The sequence below is a fragment of the Maniola jurtina genome, chromosome 2 (assembly GCF_905333055.1).
Source record: "Maniola jurtina chromosome 2, ilManJurt1.1, whole genome shotgun sequence".
Lineage (NCBI taxonomy): Eukaryota > Metazoa > Arthropoda > Insecta > Lepidoptera > Nymphalidae > Maniola > Maniola jurtina.
In genome coordinates, this window is record NC_060030.1 from 9,568,062 (window position 1) to 9,586,860 (window position 18,799).

General features: G+C 35.1%; 1 protein-coding gene across 2 annotated transcripts in view; it reads right to left on the reverse strand.

Annotated features, from left to right (window-relative positions):
- Positions 1–1,017: 1,017 nt before the first annotated feature.
- LOC123871729 (lachesin) overlaps positions 1,018–18,799 on the reverse strand; it is a 90,936-nt gene continuing 73,154 nt past the window's right edge. For both annotated transcript variants that reach the window (XM_045915673.1, XM_045915665.1), the window contains exons 7-9: positions 17,520–17,639; positions 4,590–4,760; positions 1,018–3,981 (exon numbers count right to left, since the gene is read on the reverse strand). In XM_045915673.1, the coding sequence (XP_045771629.1) occupies positions 3,755–3,981; positions 4,590–4,760; positions 17,520–17,639 (518 nt within the window). In that variant the 3' untranslated portion in view covers positions 1,018–3,754. The remainder of the gene's footprint in view (positions 3,982–4,589; positions 4,761–17,519; positions 17,640–18,799) is intronic.

Below are 18,799 nucleotides of genomic sequence, written 5' to 3' on the forward strand. Positions count from 1 at the left end.
GCTTTTGAATCGTCAAAAAAATCTTCTAGAACACATTCAAGGGACGTTTTACTTCGACTACGGACATCCTTAGGAGATGTAGACTCCACAATGGAATAACATGTCCTACAATGGACAATTGCAAATACTTTACGAATTGTGGATTCTGCTTGCTATTCCTTATGTATATTGTACTTCTACAAAGTATCTAACTAATGTCTGCTTCTATCCAATAATTGTGATACTTATCTCATCAACGATCTTATTCATACAAGATTTTTTTTATAACGACTGTTTTTCTAGGGTTTTATACTTCCAAATGATTTTGGTCGGTTGCAAATAAGATTTCCTTTTTGATCTTTCTTTGTTTCCGTAATCGACACACTTTTTATCAATATTTTTTAACCCCCGACCCAAAAAGAGGGGTGTTATAAGTTTGACGTGTGTATCTGTGTATCTGTGTGTCTGTGTATCTGTGTGTCTGTGTATCTGTGTATCTGTCTGTGGCATCGTAGCGCCTAAACGAATGAACCGATTTTAATTTAGTTTTTTTTGTTTGAAAGGTGGCTTGATCGAGAGTGTTCTTAGCTATAATCCAAAAAAATTGGTGCAGCCGTTTAAGAGTTATCAGCTCTTTTCTAGTTTTCTTGTAGAAAAGAAGGTTACATAACCGTTAGGTTCATAATATTATGTCAATTGACAAATGTCAAGCTGTCAAGATGGACGTTGCCTTGATACATAATTATTTATTTGAAAATGATGTTTTGGAAAACTCTGATACTTTGGATCGTAGGCGCGGAATAGTCCAAGAAAATCGGTTCAGCCGTTTGAAAGTTATCAGGGCTTTTCGGTCTTTTCTAGTTACTGTAACTTCACTTGTCGGGGGTGTTATAAATTTTTAATTTACACTTGTGTAACATAACTTTTCTTGAATAACCCCCTTATCCTAAATTTTCATCGAATATATCTATGAAGAATCTACAAAATATGGATTAGGAAGGGATGTCTTAAATTAAAACTACTAATAAAACAAATATCTGTATAATATTGTATTGTTTATAATTGTTTGCAATATCATACATATTTATTACGACTGTATGTAGACACTGGTAGCAGAAATTATTTTACAATAACTAAAGTAACGTTTTTTTGCTTGGTTGAAAATACAAACAAAACTACAGCTTATTATTTACTTTTACATATTGTTAACTTTGCAGTAGCGGATATCGGCGACTTGGTAGTTGGTACCAAGAGTACCTATACATACAATTTTTTAATGTTACTTAAATTTTTTTGTTACCCCTTAAAATTGACCAACATTTTTCCAAATAATACTCGAAGCGCTACTTAAAAATTAACGGTTATTTTTTCGCTCCTGTCCTATTTATTAAAATACTACTTGGTCAACCTTTAAATAAATTAAGTCATCAGTAAAATTGTAACAGTAGAAATCGGCTAGTGGTTGTGTTTCAGAATGAATTCTTTTTATTTAATAACTTTACGCTACTTGTTGGATCTAAATAGAAATTAATTGAGTGTATGCCTACTGTAAAGTTTACAATTAATAATGCGGCAATATACAGACACGCCAGTTCTTCCCTTTTTATATTATTATCTAGATTACAAATGACGGTTTATAAATTCAACAATATTATATTTAACAATTATTATATCATAACCTATATTATAATATACATCACCTAGTTTTATTGATATATGTTCCAATACAGCTATGTATCTATTATATTTAAACGCTTTATTGACACGTTTTACAAAAATAAATAACCATAACAAATTCCAGACAAGCTAGGTCACTATAAATATTTACATACAAATGCATTTTCATTGCACATAGATTATAAAGTCATAAATTACTGAACCTCTATAGAATTGGGTAGACATAATTTTACAAACAAAAAAATTATCTATGAAACAACGGACAAGAATAAATATACAAACAAATATTTCTTTTGGGAATGAAAAACCTTTGAATTTTATATGATAATTGAAAGATTCAATTTGGAATAAATAATGCTCATGAAATATATATTTTCTCAATAAAAATGGTAGGCATAAAATTATGTAAAACAGTAAAGACTAGAATATTGTGCTGAGTTTAACTTTATTTCTCTTTGCATTAACCGGCAATGGGGCACATTAGGCTTTTACTATAACGACTAGGTAGGTAGGTACTCCTAAAGGCGGCATTTCTACTACATAGAAGAATTTCGTCGTCACTCCAATCACTATGATAAATCAGTTCGCTTATGTATTTGGATAGTAATCATGGAGTAAGGTAATAAAGCCTGATCGTAGAATTTACCCATTTCATGAATCGCCTGACTATTTTATGAAATGTTGGAATTTCATGACATGGCCAACTAATATTATACTGGGCATATTGTTAACACGTCTCGATTTGATCACCAAGGTTTGGCCGTATCAAAATCGTAAGGTGCAAATGATTTTAAAAATAATGCCCTATTTTTTTTTTGCTAGATCGATGGGGTCTTTTCACATTTCATTTACAGTCGTACAAATTTTCAGCTCCTTGTAACCTTGAATGTCTATTTTGACTGAGCTATTTGATATATTATCATAAATTGGTCCTGCATTTACTTGGCCATGACATGGAATAATAGGTTTGCGTTTAGTGGCCATATCGATAAACGTTTTCGTATTATTATTATTATTGATCGGATCAAGGTACATCATGATGTACCTAGACATCGTGTAATTATTTCGTGAAATGCCATCATTTCATGAAATGGTCGAGTACCTATTATGATTATACGATCTGATATAAAACATTTTAAATAGTTTAAATTTAAACACGTAAAATAATATTGTTATGAAATTAAGAAAGAGACACTGAACTATAAAAAAATACATTAAAATAAGTGTTGTTTTAAATATAAAATACGTTTTATAACATCACAACAGATAAGTATAACAATGTTTGAAGTTGTATATACCTAAAGAGTACGGCCAAAATATTTTTACAAAGTAGTATGTACCTATATAGTATGTCTAACAATATAATATTTTCATTAGTTTACATTAGCTGGGTAATTAATTTTATTATAATAGCTTGTCATCATCACTTTATATAATTTTATCTAAGCATTTACAATAATAATATTATGCTTTTATTCTTTTATTATACAATCAAACTTTCACATTGTGTTTTGGTCTATATACCTAAGGCCAGGCGCACACTGGCTGGCATGACTGGTTTTCTTCGTACCTGTATTGGCGCCTTCCGCCCGAAAATTCGCGTAACATTGTCAACAGATTCATTTTTGTTAGTTAAAAGGGCAGATTTTACAAGACTGTGGGTAAAACTGATTCTTGTAAAAGTCAATTATACAAAATTATTTTAACATTTCATCGGGCGTTTTTATATAAGAATATAGTATTTAAATATTATTTGTGGTATTTTATCAATAGCTATAGAATCCAAGATTTGTTGTTAAGTTATAAAAAGAGGAGAATTATTTCAAATATCGTGGTTTTTTTCATTACGATGATCAAATATATTTATGTTTGTACACTAGTCTATTTTTACGTACTATTTTATGGGAACTTTTTTGATAACTGTACCGCTGCGAAAGGACAGATTTTCAAATATTGAAAGCAACGTTAAGGGTAACTTCACTAAACCGAAATAGAAAAGTCTTGGTAATTGAAAAACATGTATTAAACTTGGAAGAACAATGGATACGTGATATACCATACACTCTCGAGAACTTGCATATGGCTTTAAGGGAAAAGTTTAGGACGCGGCGTAGAGTAAGGCTGATATTAAAAAGATCGCGTAGGGGGTTACTCGGGTAGCTGAGCCAAGGGGTGCTCCCCCACCACCGAGGAAGCCCGCATCTTCTGCCCTGTGCCCACCTTCTCGAAGAGAGCCTTGGAGGCTAGATCGCACATCGTTAGTCTCTTCTACATCTGTATCGCTGTCGTCATCCACACGGTTTTTTCGGTGTGGCAACTCCATTTCTGGGACAAGAAAAATAATTAATTAAGAAGCTGGCCAACAAAACGGTGTACCTACTACCTATGTCAAAAACAAATTATTCCGTGTTTGTTTTAAGTTAGCTAACCATTTTAAACTATCAATTTAACTAAGAAAGTACGTCAAATTACGCCAAATGTGTATGACGTCACATCTGTGAATTTCATATAATAAGCTCCCTTACTAAGCGAGCGTTTTGACGTTTGATAAAAAGTAGCCTTATTGCACGAAATAAACTTTGCAGGAGGAGCAAAAAACTGAACAAAATCTACTGAAACATTATTGCAATTGTATCCTTTTGAGCAAAATCACGAACTCAATTTTAGCAAAGTTTTAGGCCATTTTGCTTGGAAATGAGTTCAAGTTTGTATTCAGTAATCAAAATCATGGTTGGACTCACTTTCAGCACAGTTTTAGGGCATCATGTTTGAAAAAGAGTCCAGATTTATATTCAGTGGCTCAAAAACGTTTGGATTAAAGAAAAAAACTTTTTAATCACAAGTGTTATTAACTACGCGTTATGTTCGCCGGCTTCTTGAATTTTTTAATTTTTTAAACTAGGCTAACGTGTCAATGTGTAAAAAATACTCACCATATAATCGTATGTTGCCTTCGGCGTCCCCAATGGAGTTTTTGGAGATACACCTGTACCCGGTGAAGTCACCAGTCTGTATGTTTCGCACGACAAGACGCATCTGCACGCTGTACGCCGAACTGTTGATCTCGCTCATGTAGTACTTGTCGTTGGAAATTATCATTTCCCCTGCGACACAATAAATTGGTCTGATTAGAAACATAATATTTAACGACTTCCCTGACACAGTGGTGTGGTTTTATAATTGGGAACGCTCGGGTTCGATTCTTGGCGGGAGCTATTTGGGATTTTTAAATTTCTAAATTGCCTTTGCTGTCTAGTTTTATAAAGAGCCGGTATCGTCAAGTTATTGAGTGTTCCTGTATGAGGCTACAAAATGCTACCTTTGGTTTAAATTACACCCTTTCCAGGTTAACCTGCTTCCGCCTTAAACTGTATCGCTACTGACCATCGATGTAATAACTGACTGAGATCTCAGTCGAGGCTAAACAGTAAATAAAAAATATAGTTGTGTACTTTACTTTTTCATTATATTAATTTAAACTATTCTTATATTTTGAACTATTTACATTTGTAATTAATTTTTTTTTCACTGTTTCATCGGCATTTTCACCGATCACATCGGTTCACTTAGATTTTTTAATTTAAGGGCGAAGCGACCGGCCTGCCCGCGAAATTATTTAAGATATATTAATTAAAGTATCGACTATTCTCACAAAGTCGATACTTTAATTAATTTCTTAAACTGGACCTTTTCAAGTAAAAATTTTCATATAAACCTGTGAGGATGATACTGCCACTGTCGGAATCAGAATGCCATAAGCCTACGTTGTCGTATTAGTTTACAAATTGCGAAAAACCAAATTAAATTTGAATTTCGCGGGCAAGCCGGTCTCAAGCCCCTTAAAAGAGATCGCACTCAGCCACCAAATCATAGGCACCATTAAATCCACCAAAACATAGGCATTCTGGCGTAGGCATAGGTAGGTACGAGGAGTATTTTTGAGAAATAAGATTTATTTTTGGAAAATATTACATATCATTTGATAAAGATATTATTACCATGGACGCATGCCGATGGTTATTATATTAAGCTCTCTAAATATTACAAATAAATAAACGGGGTGGGGGGAAAAGGTAATAGCATCAATAGTGCTATTACCTTCCCCTTTATTCGATAGGCACATGCCTTTCCGATCATTTATATTCGGGTGCTTCCGACCATTGTCCGCTCGATATCGTAGTGAAATATGTTGTTTCGACATGCCCTTTGAATAGTGTTGCATTCGTAGATAGTACAGAGGTATCTACTGCGTGTAGAGAGTTTCACCCAGATCAAGATTTGGCTGAGGCTAATTTTTTAAATCGCATTGTTCAATAGTACCTACCTACTTCTCTATATTTAATAGATAAAGAAATGAATTTATATAAAACTTGTAAAGGTATTTATAATGTTATTTCTTGAAACTCTGCATTTTCCAAAACATAAACTTAAATATTTGTACCCTAACACCCTAAATGGGCAAAATTAAATGGTAATATATTTAATCGGGTCTCACAAATCTTCACCAACATAATAAAAACGTGCCCAAAAATGTGTTTGTCTTCGTTTGTCTACTTGTTTTTTTTCAACAGCTATATTCGATCGTGATGAAATTTGGCACAGAAGATAGCTTGTATGCTCGAGACGGCAATACGGTTCTTTTCCTAGTATTAAAATCAACGCAGATGAAGTCGCGGCCAACTTTAAATACCTTAACATTATGTAAAAGTCAGCTTTTAAGCGCACCAGTAAAGTAAATTAAGTTATTCCAATTAAAAACGTTTAAACTACAAGATAATAAAGTAAACAAGTGTAAATTAAAAATTTATAACACCCCCGACGATCCAAAGTATTTGAGTTTTCCAAAACATCATTTTCAAATAAATAATTATGTATATAGGCAATGTCCATCTTGACAGCTTGACATTTGTCTATTGACATAATATTATGAACCTAACGGTTATCTAACCTTTTTTATCACAAGAAAACTAGAAAAGAGCTGATAACTCTTAAACGGCTGAACCAATTTTTTTAGATTATAGCTAAGAACACTCTCGATCAAGCCACCTTTCAAACAAAAAAAACTAAATTAAAATCGGTTCATTCGTTTAGGCGCTACAATGCCACAGACAGATACACAGATACACAGATACACAGATACACAGATACACAGATACACAGACACACAGATACACAGATACACAGATACACACGTCAAACTTATAACACCCCTCTTTTTGGGTCGGGGGTTAAAAAGAAGTCCAGTTATACCCTACTATACCTTAACCTTCTACCTACTATAACTTTTCCAATGTACACAGTGTAGTAAGAACCTCATTACTTTATTTTTTGAAGAAGAACGTTTAAAATGTGTAAAGAGCCGGTTCGCGGATTTCGCCGGATTTTCGTTGTTAGCTACATTATTACTAAGGGTGGGGGTCACGGTGCTTTCCACTCGTTGTACATTAAAAATTGCTTGCATTCTTCTTGTCTCGTTTATTTTTGCGGGTGGATTTTTATTTTTAGGGTTCCTTGCCTCAAACGAAAAAAAGAAACCCTTATAAGATCACGTTGTCCGTTTGTCTGTCTGTCTGTCCAGACCCTTTTTCTCAAGAACGAGTAGAGGTATCAAGTTGAAATATTAATCAGTTAAAGCTGTAACTCAACTAACTATTACTCAACGCAATCAAAAGATACCGCCGGCAATCAAAATATGCGGCATAAATATTTTGACACTCGCGAGGAATTCAAAACCTATAGAATAGGTACCTACTTTCCGTTGACCCAGAGCCATGAAATTTGTGAAGAAGCAATGTTAGCACAAGTAAAGGGGAAAATCTGAAAACTATAAATTTGTAGTTATGTCACATTAAATTTGCAATCATCACAAACTTATATTTGCCTTTGGAGATAATTTAAGCAACAAAATAATTACACGTTGGTATGTTTCCAAGAAACGGAACCCTCGGTGCGCGATTTCGACTCGCACTTGACCGTTTTTTTATTTTTCATTTCCATCCAACCGCTACTGTATCACAAAGATATTTAATTGGTTTTATCTTTAAGCAATAAGCATTCCACTGCGGAAATTTCTGTAACTTTTGTTAAGGTATTGTGGCAAGTTTGTGGGGAATAAAACAAAGGTATTTCGCATTACCAATCAAGAAGTTAAAATATCCCATTTAACTTTATAATTCTGACTTCATAATATTAATATTAAGTAGGTAGGTATTTGAAATATATGCTATTATTAATAAACGCTATATTATTCTTTGTTAACTTCATGTTTAATAAAACGAGAGAAGAGAGATAAATCTAACATAATATCATGGTAGAATGATACCTTCGAGATTTTAGCTTTAGTTAGTATGTTAATATATGCCATGAAGTACGATACCAGAAATGTTCGAAAAGAAAAATAATTTAGACAACTGTCTATAATATAGGTATCTTTACAACTATACACAAAAAATAAGACAACTCCTGATTGATTCGCTGATTTATCAATGCACAGCCTAAACCACTGGAGTTTCAGGTACTCACTATGAAAGGATTTTGGAAGTTCCATCCTTAAGCCCCGTTAACAGGGAATGAAAAGTATGAAAGTCCGTCATTTTTCAAGTTATGCCTACCTATCCATGAAAGCTAATAATAATTGGGCTTTCGTTTCAAAATAAAGAAGAAGATTTTATTAAATTCTACCCTATCAATCTTCAAAGGTTACATTTGAGCGGAATCCGGGCTGATCAGCTAGAGTAGGTATTTGCGTACAGTATTTTGAATTGAAACCTCATTAATTAGGCAAGTACATTGACCCGTATAACCGGGCGGCTCTGGGCTTGAGTCCGGCTGAATTGACCACAAATCTGCGGCCCGCTCGGTGCAGTTGACACCTTGACGGTGCCCGCGTGCGATGGACACGCCCTCTTCTGTTTATCACCAAACAACTTAATTAATGATTCGTAGATGTCGATAAACTATTCATTATTTTGGTTCTCCCTGTCTGTCCCTTCCGGCTTCCGTATTTCCAGCCACGTACAACGTAAATACCTTAAAGGCAAGAGTGAATAGGCATCTTCTAGGCAAGCGCGCTCCAACCTAGAGCTCATTGCGTTTTAGGGTTTCGTACCTCAAAAGAAAAAACGGAAACCTTATAGGATCACTTTGTTGTCCGTCTGTCAGCCTGTCGTGTCTGACAAAAAAAGCTACAGGATCATTATATAGTCTATGTATGGATACTTTCCGTTGAACTAGAATCATGAAATTTGGCAGGTAAAGGAAAAATCAGAAAACCGTGACTTTGTGGTTACATTACAAAAAAAAATCAATTTTCAAAGTAAGTTAACTACCAAATGGTCGTGGGGTATCATACCTATGAAAGGGCTTTACTTGTAAATTCTAAAACATTTTATTTATTTTTATGCATAATAGTTTTTGATTTATCGTGCAAAATGTCGAAAAAAATACCCGAGTACGGAACCCTCAGTGCGCGAATCAGACTCGCACTTGGCCGTTTTTTTACTAAGCATGATAATCGTCAAGCAGAAACCTATCTTCCAATAAAACTTTCTAAACAAAATACGAATCACAGTCCAAAGAGAATTGCAAACTCATTTCGAGTCCCAGAGTTTACGAAGCAGTGTCGAAATAGAGTAAATAATTTCAGGTTCCTAGCTTTCCTACAGCGATAGTGCTTTTAACATATTGGAATTTCGATCCTGTTGCATGAATCGTAGTTGCAGAGAACCTGCGGTTACAATACACATGTGTAACTATAAGCCTATATTCGGGCATCTGATTTATCTGATGGCATACCTACACCATATTTGCAGGTGGCATAGATCATAATAATAAGAATTACGCGTTTTTACACGTTTTTAGATTTTAGTCATATTGAAATTACTAAGAATGCTCAATAAAAAACAATTAGTATTGCTTTCAGCTGATTACAATAATATGTCGACCCCTGAAAGGAAAAACTTCGTATCTAATTTTTCGTAACTTTCACTATGGATATATAATATATGATTGTATCTCAAAATCGCTAAAAAGTGAGGTAGGATGTTTTGCCTTGCCAGTCTCGATGTGATATTATTTATCGACTACTAACCAACAGCGGCTTCGCTCAGCAAATATATGAATCTTCTTTATTCACTATGCCGTGGAAATTTCAAAAAATCTGGCATTATTTCTTGTGTACTACGACGTATTAGTTGACGAGGCGGCCAGTGGGTCAGGGCTTTTTTTTCATTTTAGATAATTCAAATTAAAAATAATTACCTTGGTAATCCAATATTTATAACGTAAGTAATTTATTTGTCTGTAACAATGAGATCGCCATAATTAAATCAATTTAATTAATTAAGGTAATGCTGGTTGTCAAAACAATGTACCGGTAAATCGAGGATTATAACGAGATTTGACAAAAAAGATGACCCAGCATTTTAATGAGATGAGACCACCGAAATGGACATGTTACTTTTTACAGTTATTTTTTTTTTGCCGATTCGAAGCGCCCACCGAACATATATACCGGGGATTAAAATTGACATTTTGTATCAAATGGTCTTCGTATTGACACTATGTTGATAATAATATGTCTGTCTCATTACAAACATTTAGTTCCGAGTACGCTCACATGACGCTTATTGCTACTATCAGCGCCAAAATGGTGGAAATCAAGTTGCTTAAAAATAGGTCGGCAATCGCAGGTCCAGCGTACTTGTACCTATTAGTACAGGTCAGTGAATGTGACCAAAGTAAAAACAAAACCTTGGCGGTGTTTTCGTCGGTCGGGCGCAATACCGGACGACAGACACTCCCTATCCATGTCACTTGCGGCTACCCTATCGCTTGTCCCTGCTCGTCACGCCTTTGTATTACCTAATTTAATTTGTATGTCACTCAATTCATCTGTATACCTAATTACCTAATATTATATATAAAAGGGAGACTTTCAACCGCCTCGTGGTTTTAGTGGCATGTTGGACTGCGGATGATGAGATCTAGAGTTCGACTCCTGGGCCGGACCAAACACAATGGGATATAAGGTTTTTCTGTCATTCGTAGTTACATTAAGTACATATTTTGTATTGTTATCTCTATATTGTAACTTAAAAAAAGGAGCAACTGCTGAATTTGTTGCTGGCTCTTCTCAGTAGAATCTGATTTTCGAACCTGATAAGTGGCACAAGCAGTCTTACATGAAACAAATAAATTCATTTCAAGATTACTCATTTTATTTCAATAAATTCCCAGTACTACCCCGGAGTTAGGAAGTTGGCGGTGTTTTACCCCCGTGTACATATACTCGTGTTTCACCCCTTTTTCGGTTCTGCACCTGGTCTCTCTCCAGTCGTGTCGTATTGCCGTCCCATCTTACTATGAGAGTAAGGGAATGTAGAATGTCCAGCAGTGGACTTCCATGGGTTGATGATGATTATGGTGATTGTTAGTCAAAAATATTTTTATAATCTTATAAAGATTCACATAAGAATTTAATTTAATTTACAAGTTGTTCAAGTTATTCCTGCTATGACTTTGCTAAAATACTTTAAGTGAGAGGGAGAAATTATTATAAGTACAAAATTGTGAAAAGCTTGAGAGACGTTTACTAGTTAAAGTATGACACATCGATGTATAAGATAACATTAAAGTTTGACAATATTTTCTCACTTACCGATGGTTATTGCTCGTCTGACAAGTATATAAATTTTTTTGTGGTAAAAAGAAGCCTAGATCACTTCTAAAACCTATCGAAGTCTTTGAAAGTTTCATCTAAATCAATTTAGCCATTTCGAAGACTAGCCCGATCAAAATGTCTTCGTGTTGTTTTCATCACTAACATTTAGTTCCTAGTACACTCGTTGCTGCTTTCACCACTAAAATGGCGATTTAGAAAACAGGTTGGCAATCGCAGGTCCACCGTACCCCCTTGTGTTTGTAGAGGTCAGTGATCACACACATGCCAGTGACAACTGTGCCGATTGTCCATGCTCATCACGCCTGTTTATTACGTAATTTAATTTGCACTACTCGCAATTTATGTTACAAAGCTGTAAAACAATCCATCACCCATGTTTGTGACTTTTGTAAGCTGAATTTAAACACAACTACGTAGGTGATCTTTATCAACACACTATATGAAGAGCTATTACACATATTAATACGCTTAGTATTAAGAATTCGACAGTTTCTTTTAAACCCCCGACCCAAAAAGAGGGGTGTTATAAGTATGACGTGTGTATCTGTGTATCTGTGTGTCTGTGTATCTGTGTATCTGTGTATCTGTGTATCTGTCTGTGGCATCGTAGCGCCTAAACGAATGAACCGATTTTGATTTAGTTTTTTTTGTTTGAAAGGTGGCTTGATCGAGAGTGTTCTTAGCTATAATCTAAAAAAATTGGTTCAGCCGTTTAAGAGTTATCTGCTCTTTTCTAGTTTTCTTGTAGAAAAGAAGGTTAGATAACCGTTAGGTTCATAATATTATGTCAATAGACAAATGTCAAGCTGTCAAGATGGACGTTGCCTGAATACGTAATTATTTGAAAATGATGTTTTGGAAAACTCAAATACTTTTAGATCGTCGGGGGTGTTATAAATTTTTAATTTACACTTGTTAGGCACTGATGTCATAGTTGTAATGAAATTATTAAGTTAATATTTTTAATATGGGTGATTAAATTGTCGGATGCACGTTCATGTTTTCATTAGATGCTTGCGGTCATTATTTTACACAAGCTCATAGATTTATTAGGCTTTTAGAAAATTTTATTGAGTATTTACGCGACCGTATAGCAGCCCATACCTGGTTCTAGCAGGTCCATGAATTAAAAATGAATGAGAGAGTTAATACATTAAAAATTGTTTAATAACGATACATTTGTTTTGATGGCTCAACCACGTCATGGTTCTTTATAAAAATACTTTAAAACTTATAATCAAGTATACACTCAATAAGTCCAAACTTTATTATAATACCCTGTCAAAATCCGGCAGTTGATGTTGACGGAATGTGCGACGGAATCTTAATTTGATGTGACATTAAAATGAAAAAGTCGCCGGAGTCTGGACGGCCGGTCGCGACACCGGACACTCCCATTTCATGTCACTTGCGGCCCCCGTCGCTTATCCCAGCTCGTCACGCCTGTGTATTACCTAATTTGTAATGTATTGAACGATATTGGTATCTTTCAGGGCTCAGCCACATCTCTGACACCGCATTATTATATATGTAAATAGACTTTAAAACTTGTGATAAAGTATATGTCCAATATTTCAAAACTTTATGGTAATACCCTATCAAAACCCGGCAGTTGATGTAGACGGAATGTGCGACGGAATCTTAATTTGATGTGACATTAAAATGAAAAAGTCGCCGGAGTCTGGACGGCCGGTCGCGACACCGGACACTCCCATTTCATGTCACTTGCGGCCGCCCCGTCGCTTATCCCGACTCGTCACGCCTGTGTATTACCTAATTTAATTTGTACTCCTAGCAATATATTGCCTAAAGCCGTCTGCTCATGTGTCACCTCTATTTGCGACTATTCCAAACTAGATGTATTCATCTGATTTATGTGGAAAATTATCTTAACTTATTGGTCTGATAAGCAGGTAGGTTATTTAACAATTAAATTGCGTAACCATTACAATAACTGTATTCTGTTGTACACCATCTCTAAACTAAACTTAAGTAGGTATCCTATTCTTTTCCACAAGGAGCATTATGAATATGATTGCTATACTTACATTTAGACGTGTCATTTTAGTTTAGTTTAGATAGATTGTGTTATTGTGTTATTAGTTCCAAAATATAATACTATAATAATACTATAAGTTCAATACTCTGGCAGATGATTAAGATGAAGCTAAATATAGACGAAATAAATTTTAAATGAAGCAATAATCGGGAATCGGGTTAAAATCAATTTGCATTTATTTACTACCCGGAGGCAATCGGGCGTACATAAGTAAAGTTGGTAATGAACAGACGAAAACAAAACAGTAAACACGCGCAGCCCGTCAAAAGGTTCCACATATTGAAAAGTGGATATAAAATTGAATTTTATGTGAGAGTAAATATCGCGACTGTAGCCTAAAGCAATTTGAAGCGGGTGGCCAGCGGTCTTTGTTGCATATCGGGCGGTAATAGAATTTGGTCCGCTTTTTGCGCGGTCGCTCCGGCCGCGTAATGGCGGGCTCAGTTGCCTTTGTAACTGCATCTAAATCTGCCCCTACTATATCTGTCTGGTTATGGTATATGATTAAAGTTTGTTTATATGGTATGAATATCCATTGAACTGCGTGTTTTGTTTTGTTTTATTGTAAAAAAGCTCACGGATTCTACTTCTCTACTGTCTACAAAAGCTAAAATATTCCAGCACAAACACAAAGGTTATTTCTGTGAAAATCTCAAGAATCGGGCACAATTGATTCGATCAGCCAACATTGCACTGCTGTAGACATTTGACTGAGTTACCTAAATGTGTGTCTACAGTTTTCACCGCCTTACATACATTTTAGTACATATTTGCGGAACTTTCTATTCAAAATAAATATCTTAATGTTCACGCCATAAAACTGTTTTTAAATCTGGCACAAAGTGCAGTACGAGCGTTAAAAAAAATATATGACCATAGTATACATTAAACGTAAAAGTAATCAGACAAAAATAAAACAAATCTTGGCGCGTACTTATGCTAACGGCTCGAAACTCATCGGTTTAAAAACAATTTAAGGACCGCATTGCGAAAAAGTTTTGTACGTTTTGTCGGTTCGGGGCAGCTGCTTTTCGCCCACACATGTCGTGGGTGCACTAAATCCATTCCTAACTCGACTTTAGTGGCCAGGCGTTGTCGCGCGCTCGAAAACGCACTATCCGGGGATATTGGCGCCTCTGGAATGTTACCCTGTTTGCATTAGCCGTGTTTGAAAATTGTTTCACTTTCGAATTCGGAACCCTCGCATCTCTTTGTTCAATGGGCATGAAGCTGTGGAATTATATCCGCGATTGTACTTGTATGCTACGGGGTTTTGGTTTTGCGTTTGCATTGGATACATTGTGTAACTTTATATACTACACAGGGTTTTAAAGTTTAAATTTTTAAACAATGGCGGTTACAGACGCTTCTTTGTTACAACTATGCAGGAGCGAATTTTTCTTATCTATTTTACACTTTTCCGATACTATCGCATCTTATAGTAATTATTCGAAGTAATAATTTTTTCATAAGAATGTCTAGTACAAAATAGTAGGTACACCAAAATCAACAACCCTTAATGTACCTACCTAGTTTATTTTATCAAGCCACAAGTATTTTTTGTTCATCTGTCACCTGGGCACTAAATAAACAACTTTCATCCTTAGGGTGTCATTATAATGAGAAGTAATGAAGTTTGCGACCCCTCTACGTTTTCTTAGGCTAAGAGCGTTATTTGTATTAGTTAGCACGTGTTTTTGTAGAATTTTCTTACTTTCACCTTTAAATTCTCCGTAGATTACAAAAAATTACCTCGTATATTATATTTTTTGTAATAAAAGAAAATGTTTTCTTGGTGTAGATACCTAGCGCTTATGTAGAATTATTATAAAAAAGCTCACAAAACTTTTGAAATTAACTTTTTCAAAGTTTATCAAGTTGAGTTAGCTGTTTTTGATTTGAAAACGTGACAGACGTTTAGTATTATGAGAAAAATTTCATTTTACACTTTTAAGATCTGCATAATAGAATTGTAGCCCAACAAATAAACAAAATCAGTCAAGTGCGAGTTGGAGTCGCACTCAAGAGGTTCCTTACCACTGTACAATAAACAACACTTTTCCATTATTATTTTTTAATTTTTATAGCCGCTATTTTGAAAATTTTACTATTCATTGTTATATAGCGGTGAAAAATTTAACTTTCTGTTTATCCACGAGATACCAGCCCGCTGACAGTCACACGGACGGACGGAGGAGGCTTAGTCATAGGGACCGGTTGGTACGCTTTGGGTTCGGAACTTTACAAATTTGTATTTTTTTACAAGAAAGAAGTTTAAAATTTCAATTTGTTCTTTTACCGCTTAGCAATTGAGTTTTTATGTTCTTCAACCATTAATTTTATATTAGAAAATGTGGTTCCCGTTTATGAATTTTTCCCGCCTCAGCAATATTTCACGTTGTCATCCCCGCGTATAATTACAGCCGTTAATAAGCCGTAGCATTGACGCCGTGTAATCAAAGTCAAAATAAATCGCCACTAAATGAAAACCCGACATGAAAATAGCGCATTTTTTCAACACAGCCATAAAAACGTTAAGGCGAGGGACTCAACGGGTCTTATATTGTAGGATTCAAAACAGCCTTAAATCTTTTTAGGTTTCTGTAGGTACGCGAAGGGTGCCAAGCCGAGTCCCGTTGGCTTGGCACCCTTCGCGTACCTATTACTACTAATTAAAAAAAAATTAAATACATAATTTTGTGCGATGGTGCGGAAACTTTCGTGTGCGAGTCCAACTTACACTTATTTTTTTTTTTTAAATTTTGAGTTAATATCGCTTAGTCAGATTCATTTTTTATTACATTTATAAATATAGGTAGTGTCAAATTTTATGATTCTAGATCAATATAATTGGGAGGTATTCTAATGGTAATGGTATGGTATGGTTTGATTCCTTTGACGGGCCTTGACAGACACGACACACAGACAAACAGGCAACGAAGTAATCCTTTCCTAAAGGGTTCCTTTTTACTCTGGAGATCGGAACTCTACAAACAAATAAAAAAAATGTTAATAAATGCGTGATATTTTGACTGTGCGTGCTAAGCCTCACTTGTAAGCAAGCACTAGCCCCCGTGGCTTGTCAAGAAAGATAGTAGAAATATGAATAACGGCCTCTTTAATGACTACTTTAACGCTTTCAATGTGCTTTATGAATAATGAAATTAGTTGCTTATTCCGTTCTTGAGTTTCGTGCCCGGGACTTAATAAGCCTTATAAATTACGGCTTGCTCGTTATACCTATACTTGACTAGCCTTTATGCTTAGCGTAATCAAAGGTTGTAAAATGCTTTTTTCTACGTGTTCTTCATTAATTCTTTGCATTTTTATATAAGGTTTAGGGTGTGCTACAACGCCGTTATAAAGAGTTATAGTGCTTACTGTACTCATATGGCTTTTTGCATCTTAAATAAGAGTTCATGAATTTGTTTGACAGGTACAATGTACCTTTTAAATTTTGTTTCTCACGTAAGTATGTAATATATTTAATTAATTTTTAATTATATTAATTTATTTTTTTCTTTCTTCTCGGTAGGAAAGGCATTCTGAACCAGTGTAGTTGCTCTTGACGATTCAAAAGTACTTGTAAAAATCCAATTGAATAAAAATATTTTGAATTTTGAAATTTCTCACAGAAATAATACTATTTTTCCAGCAGTTTCCAGAATGCAAACTCTGTCTTCTACTTTCATCGAGATTGTTTAACAACGGTGAAGCTATGAAATTGTAACAAATAGACCGACTGATACACAGATAGGTGAATTTTGCATTATGGCTGCCTTTGCAATGGAGACGAACGGGATTGCGTAGCCAAGGATTTTATTATGTTTGAATTATGAAACCTACCAATAGGATAGCTGAATTTCATAGCTTAGCTGATTTTATTTGTGGTGAAAAATAAATTAAGCTATGAAAAAGAAGCGATTTGCGGGTGGGTTTTACAAACATCTTTCGCTATGCATCTTTGCACATCCTTAGTCAATCGGTATAATACTTTAACATACCTTTAAGGCAAGAGTGAATCTTTTAGACAAGCGCGCACTAACCAGTCTTTTTACTAAGCGTGATTGTTTTTGAGCGCAAGCTTATCATGCGATAAAAAAATAGGTAAAGCTTTCTCACCGTTGTCTCTCGTCCAATAGTTAATGGCTCTAGGCGAAGCTTCAACATGGCACTGCAAGGTGACGTCCGTGCCAGTCGGCGCTCCAACCAGTTGATTTGGGACTTGCACTAAAGGATGAACTGAAAACAAAACATTTCATTACAATAAGAACATGGCTTTTTTTTACTCTTTAGTTTTTTTGGGGGTTTAGTCAAAGAAAGAACATGGCTTCATAAGAAACCTTTAGCTTATTCTTCTTGGTTACAATTTTAAGTAGCCATAACATTTGAATATTTTTGTGCTAATGCGCAATCGCTTACACACTAGATATGTTACAACGAAAAATACGCATCTAGATATTGTCTTGAACTGAAAACTGGTGGTCATTACGTCTTTAAATTCAAATATCTTTCTTTCATATTATAGGCGCAATGTGGAATGAATTGGTAAGTCAAGACGCTACCACCGCTGCGTCGGTTCGGAAAACAGATTCTACTGGGAAGGACTTCAATGGCTCTGGTGTTATTATATTATGGTATATTGGCATTTCAAGTAAAAAAAACAGTACAGATACTACGTCAAAGTAACAAGCTGGTTAAATATACGAATATATTTTTATAATGAATACTCGAAAGAGATCTAAAAAATTTTTACAACTAGAAATACTCAGTGCATGAAATAACCGACCGCTTATAGTAGCTAGCGGTTAGCAATGATGTACGAATATGTACATGTGGTGAGCACCACAACGCGTATTCAGCGTTGAGCATGGCCACTCAATTTTCATATTTAAAAGGCGTATAATAAGGTTTATTGTGTGTTGCCCCTTATTGACATAGTGCTGGAAAGTAAATGCGTACACATACATATATTGCGGTTAAAGCCCCATTTTTTTGTTTACACAACTTCCCATTTGTATTTATTTGCAGCGATGTTTGCGTTGCTGGCTACTCTTAGACGCTATAAGGCTGCGTTCATACTTTTTTTATTCAGATAAGTACAAGTTAGCGCACCTGGTGGTAAGTGATGATGCAGTCTTAGATGTAAGCGAGCTAACCAGGAAGGGGTATGGCAGTTTTTATTAAACCTTTGCACTTTGGTTTCTACACTCCTTTGGTATCTACATTCTACACGGTTTCTAACCTGGGGTATGGCATGAGTGTGGGTAACTTTTAGGCAAACGCGCTCCAACTCACACCTCATAAGTGCTTGACATAAAATCATTATTGTCGCCAAGCACAAGCTTATCTTATAATTTAAGAAAATCCGAGTAATGATAATAACTTGAAGGTATACTACT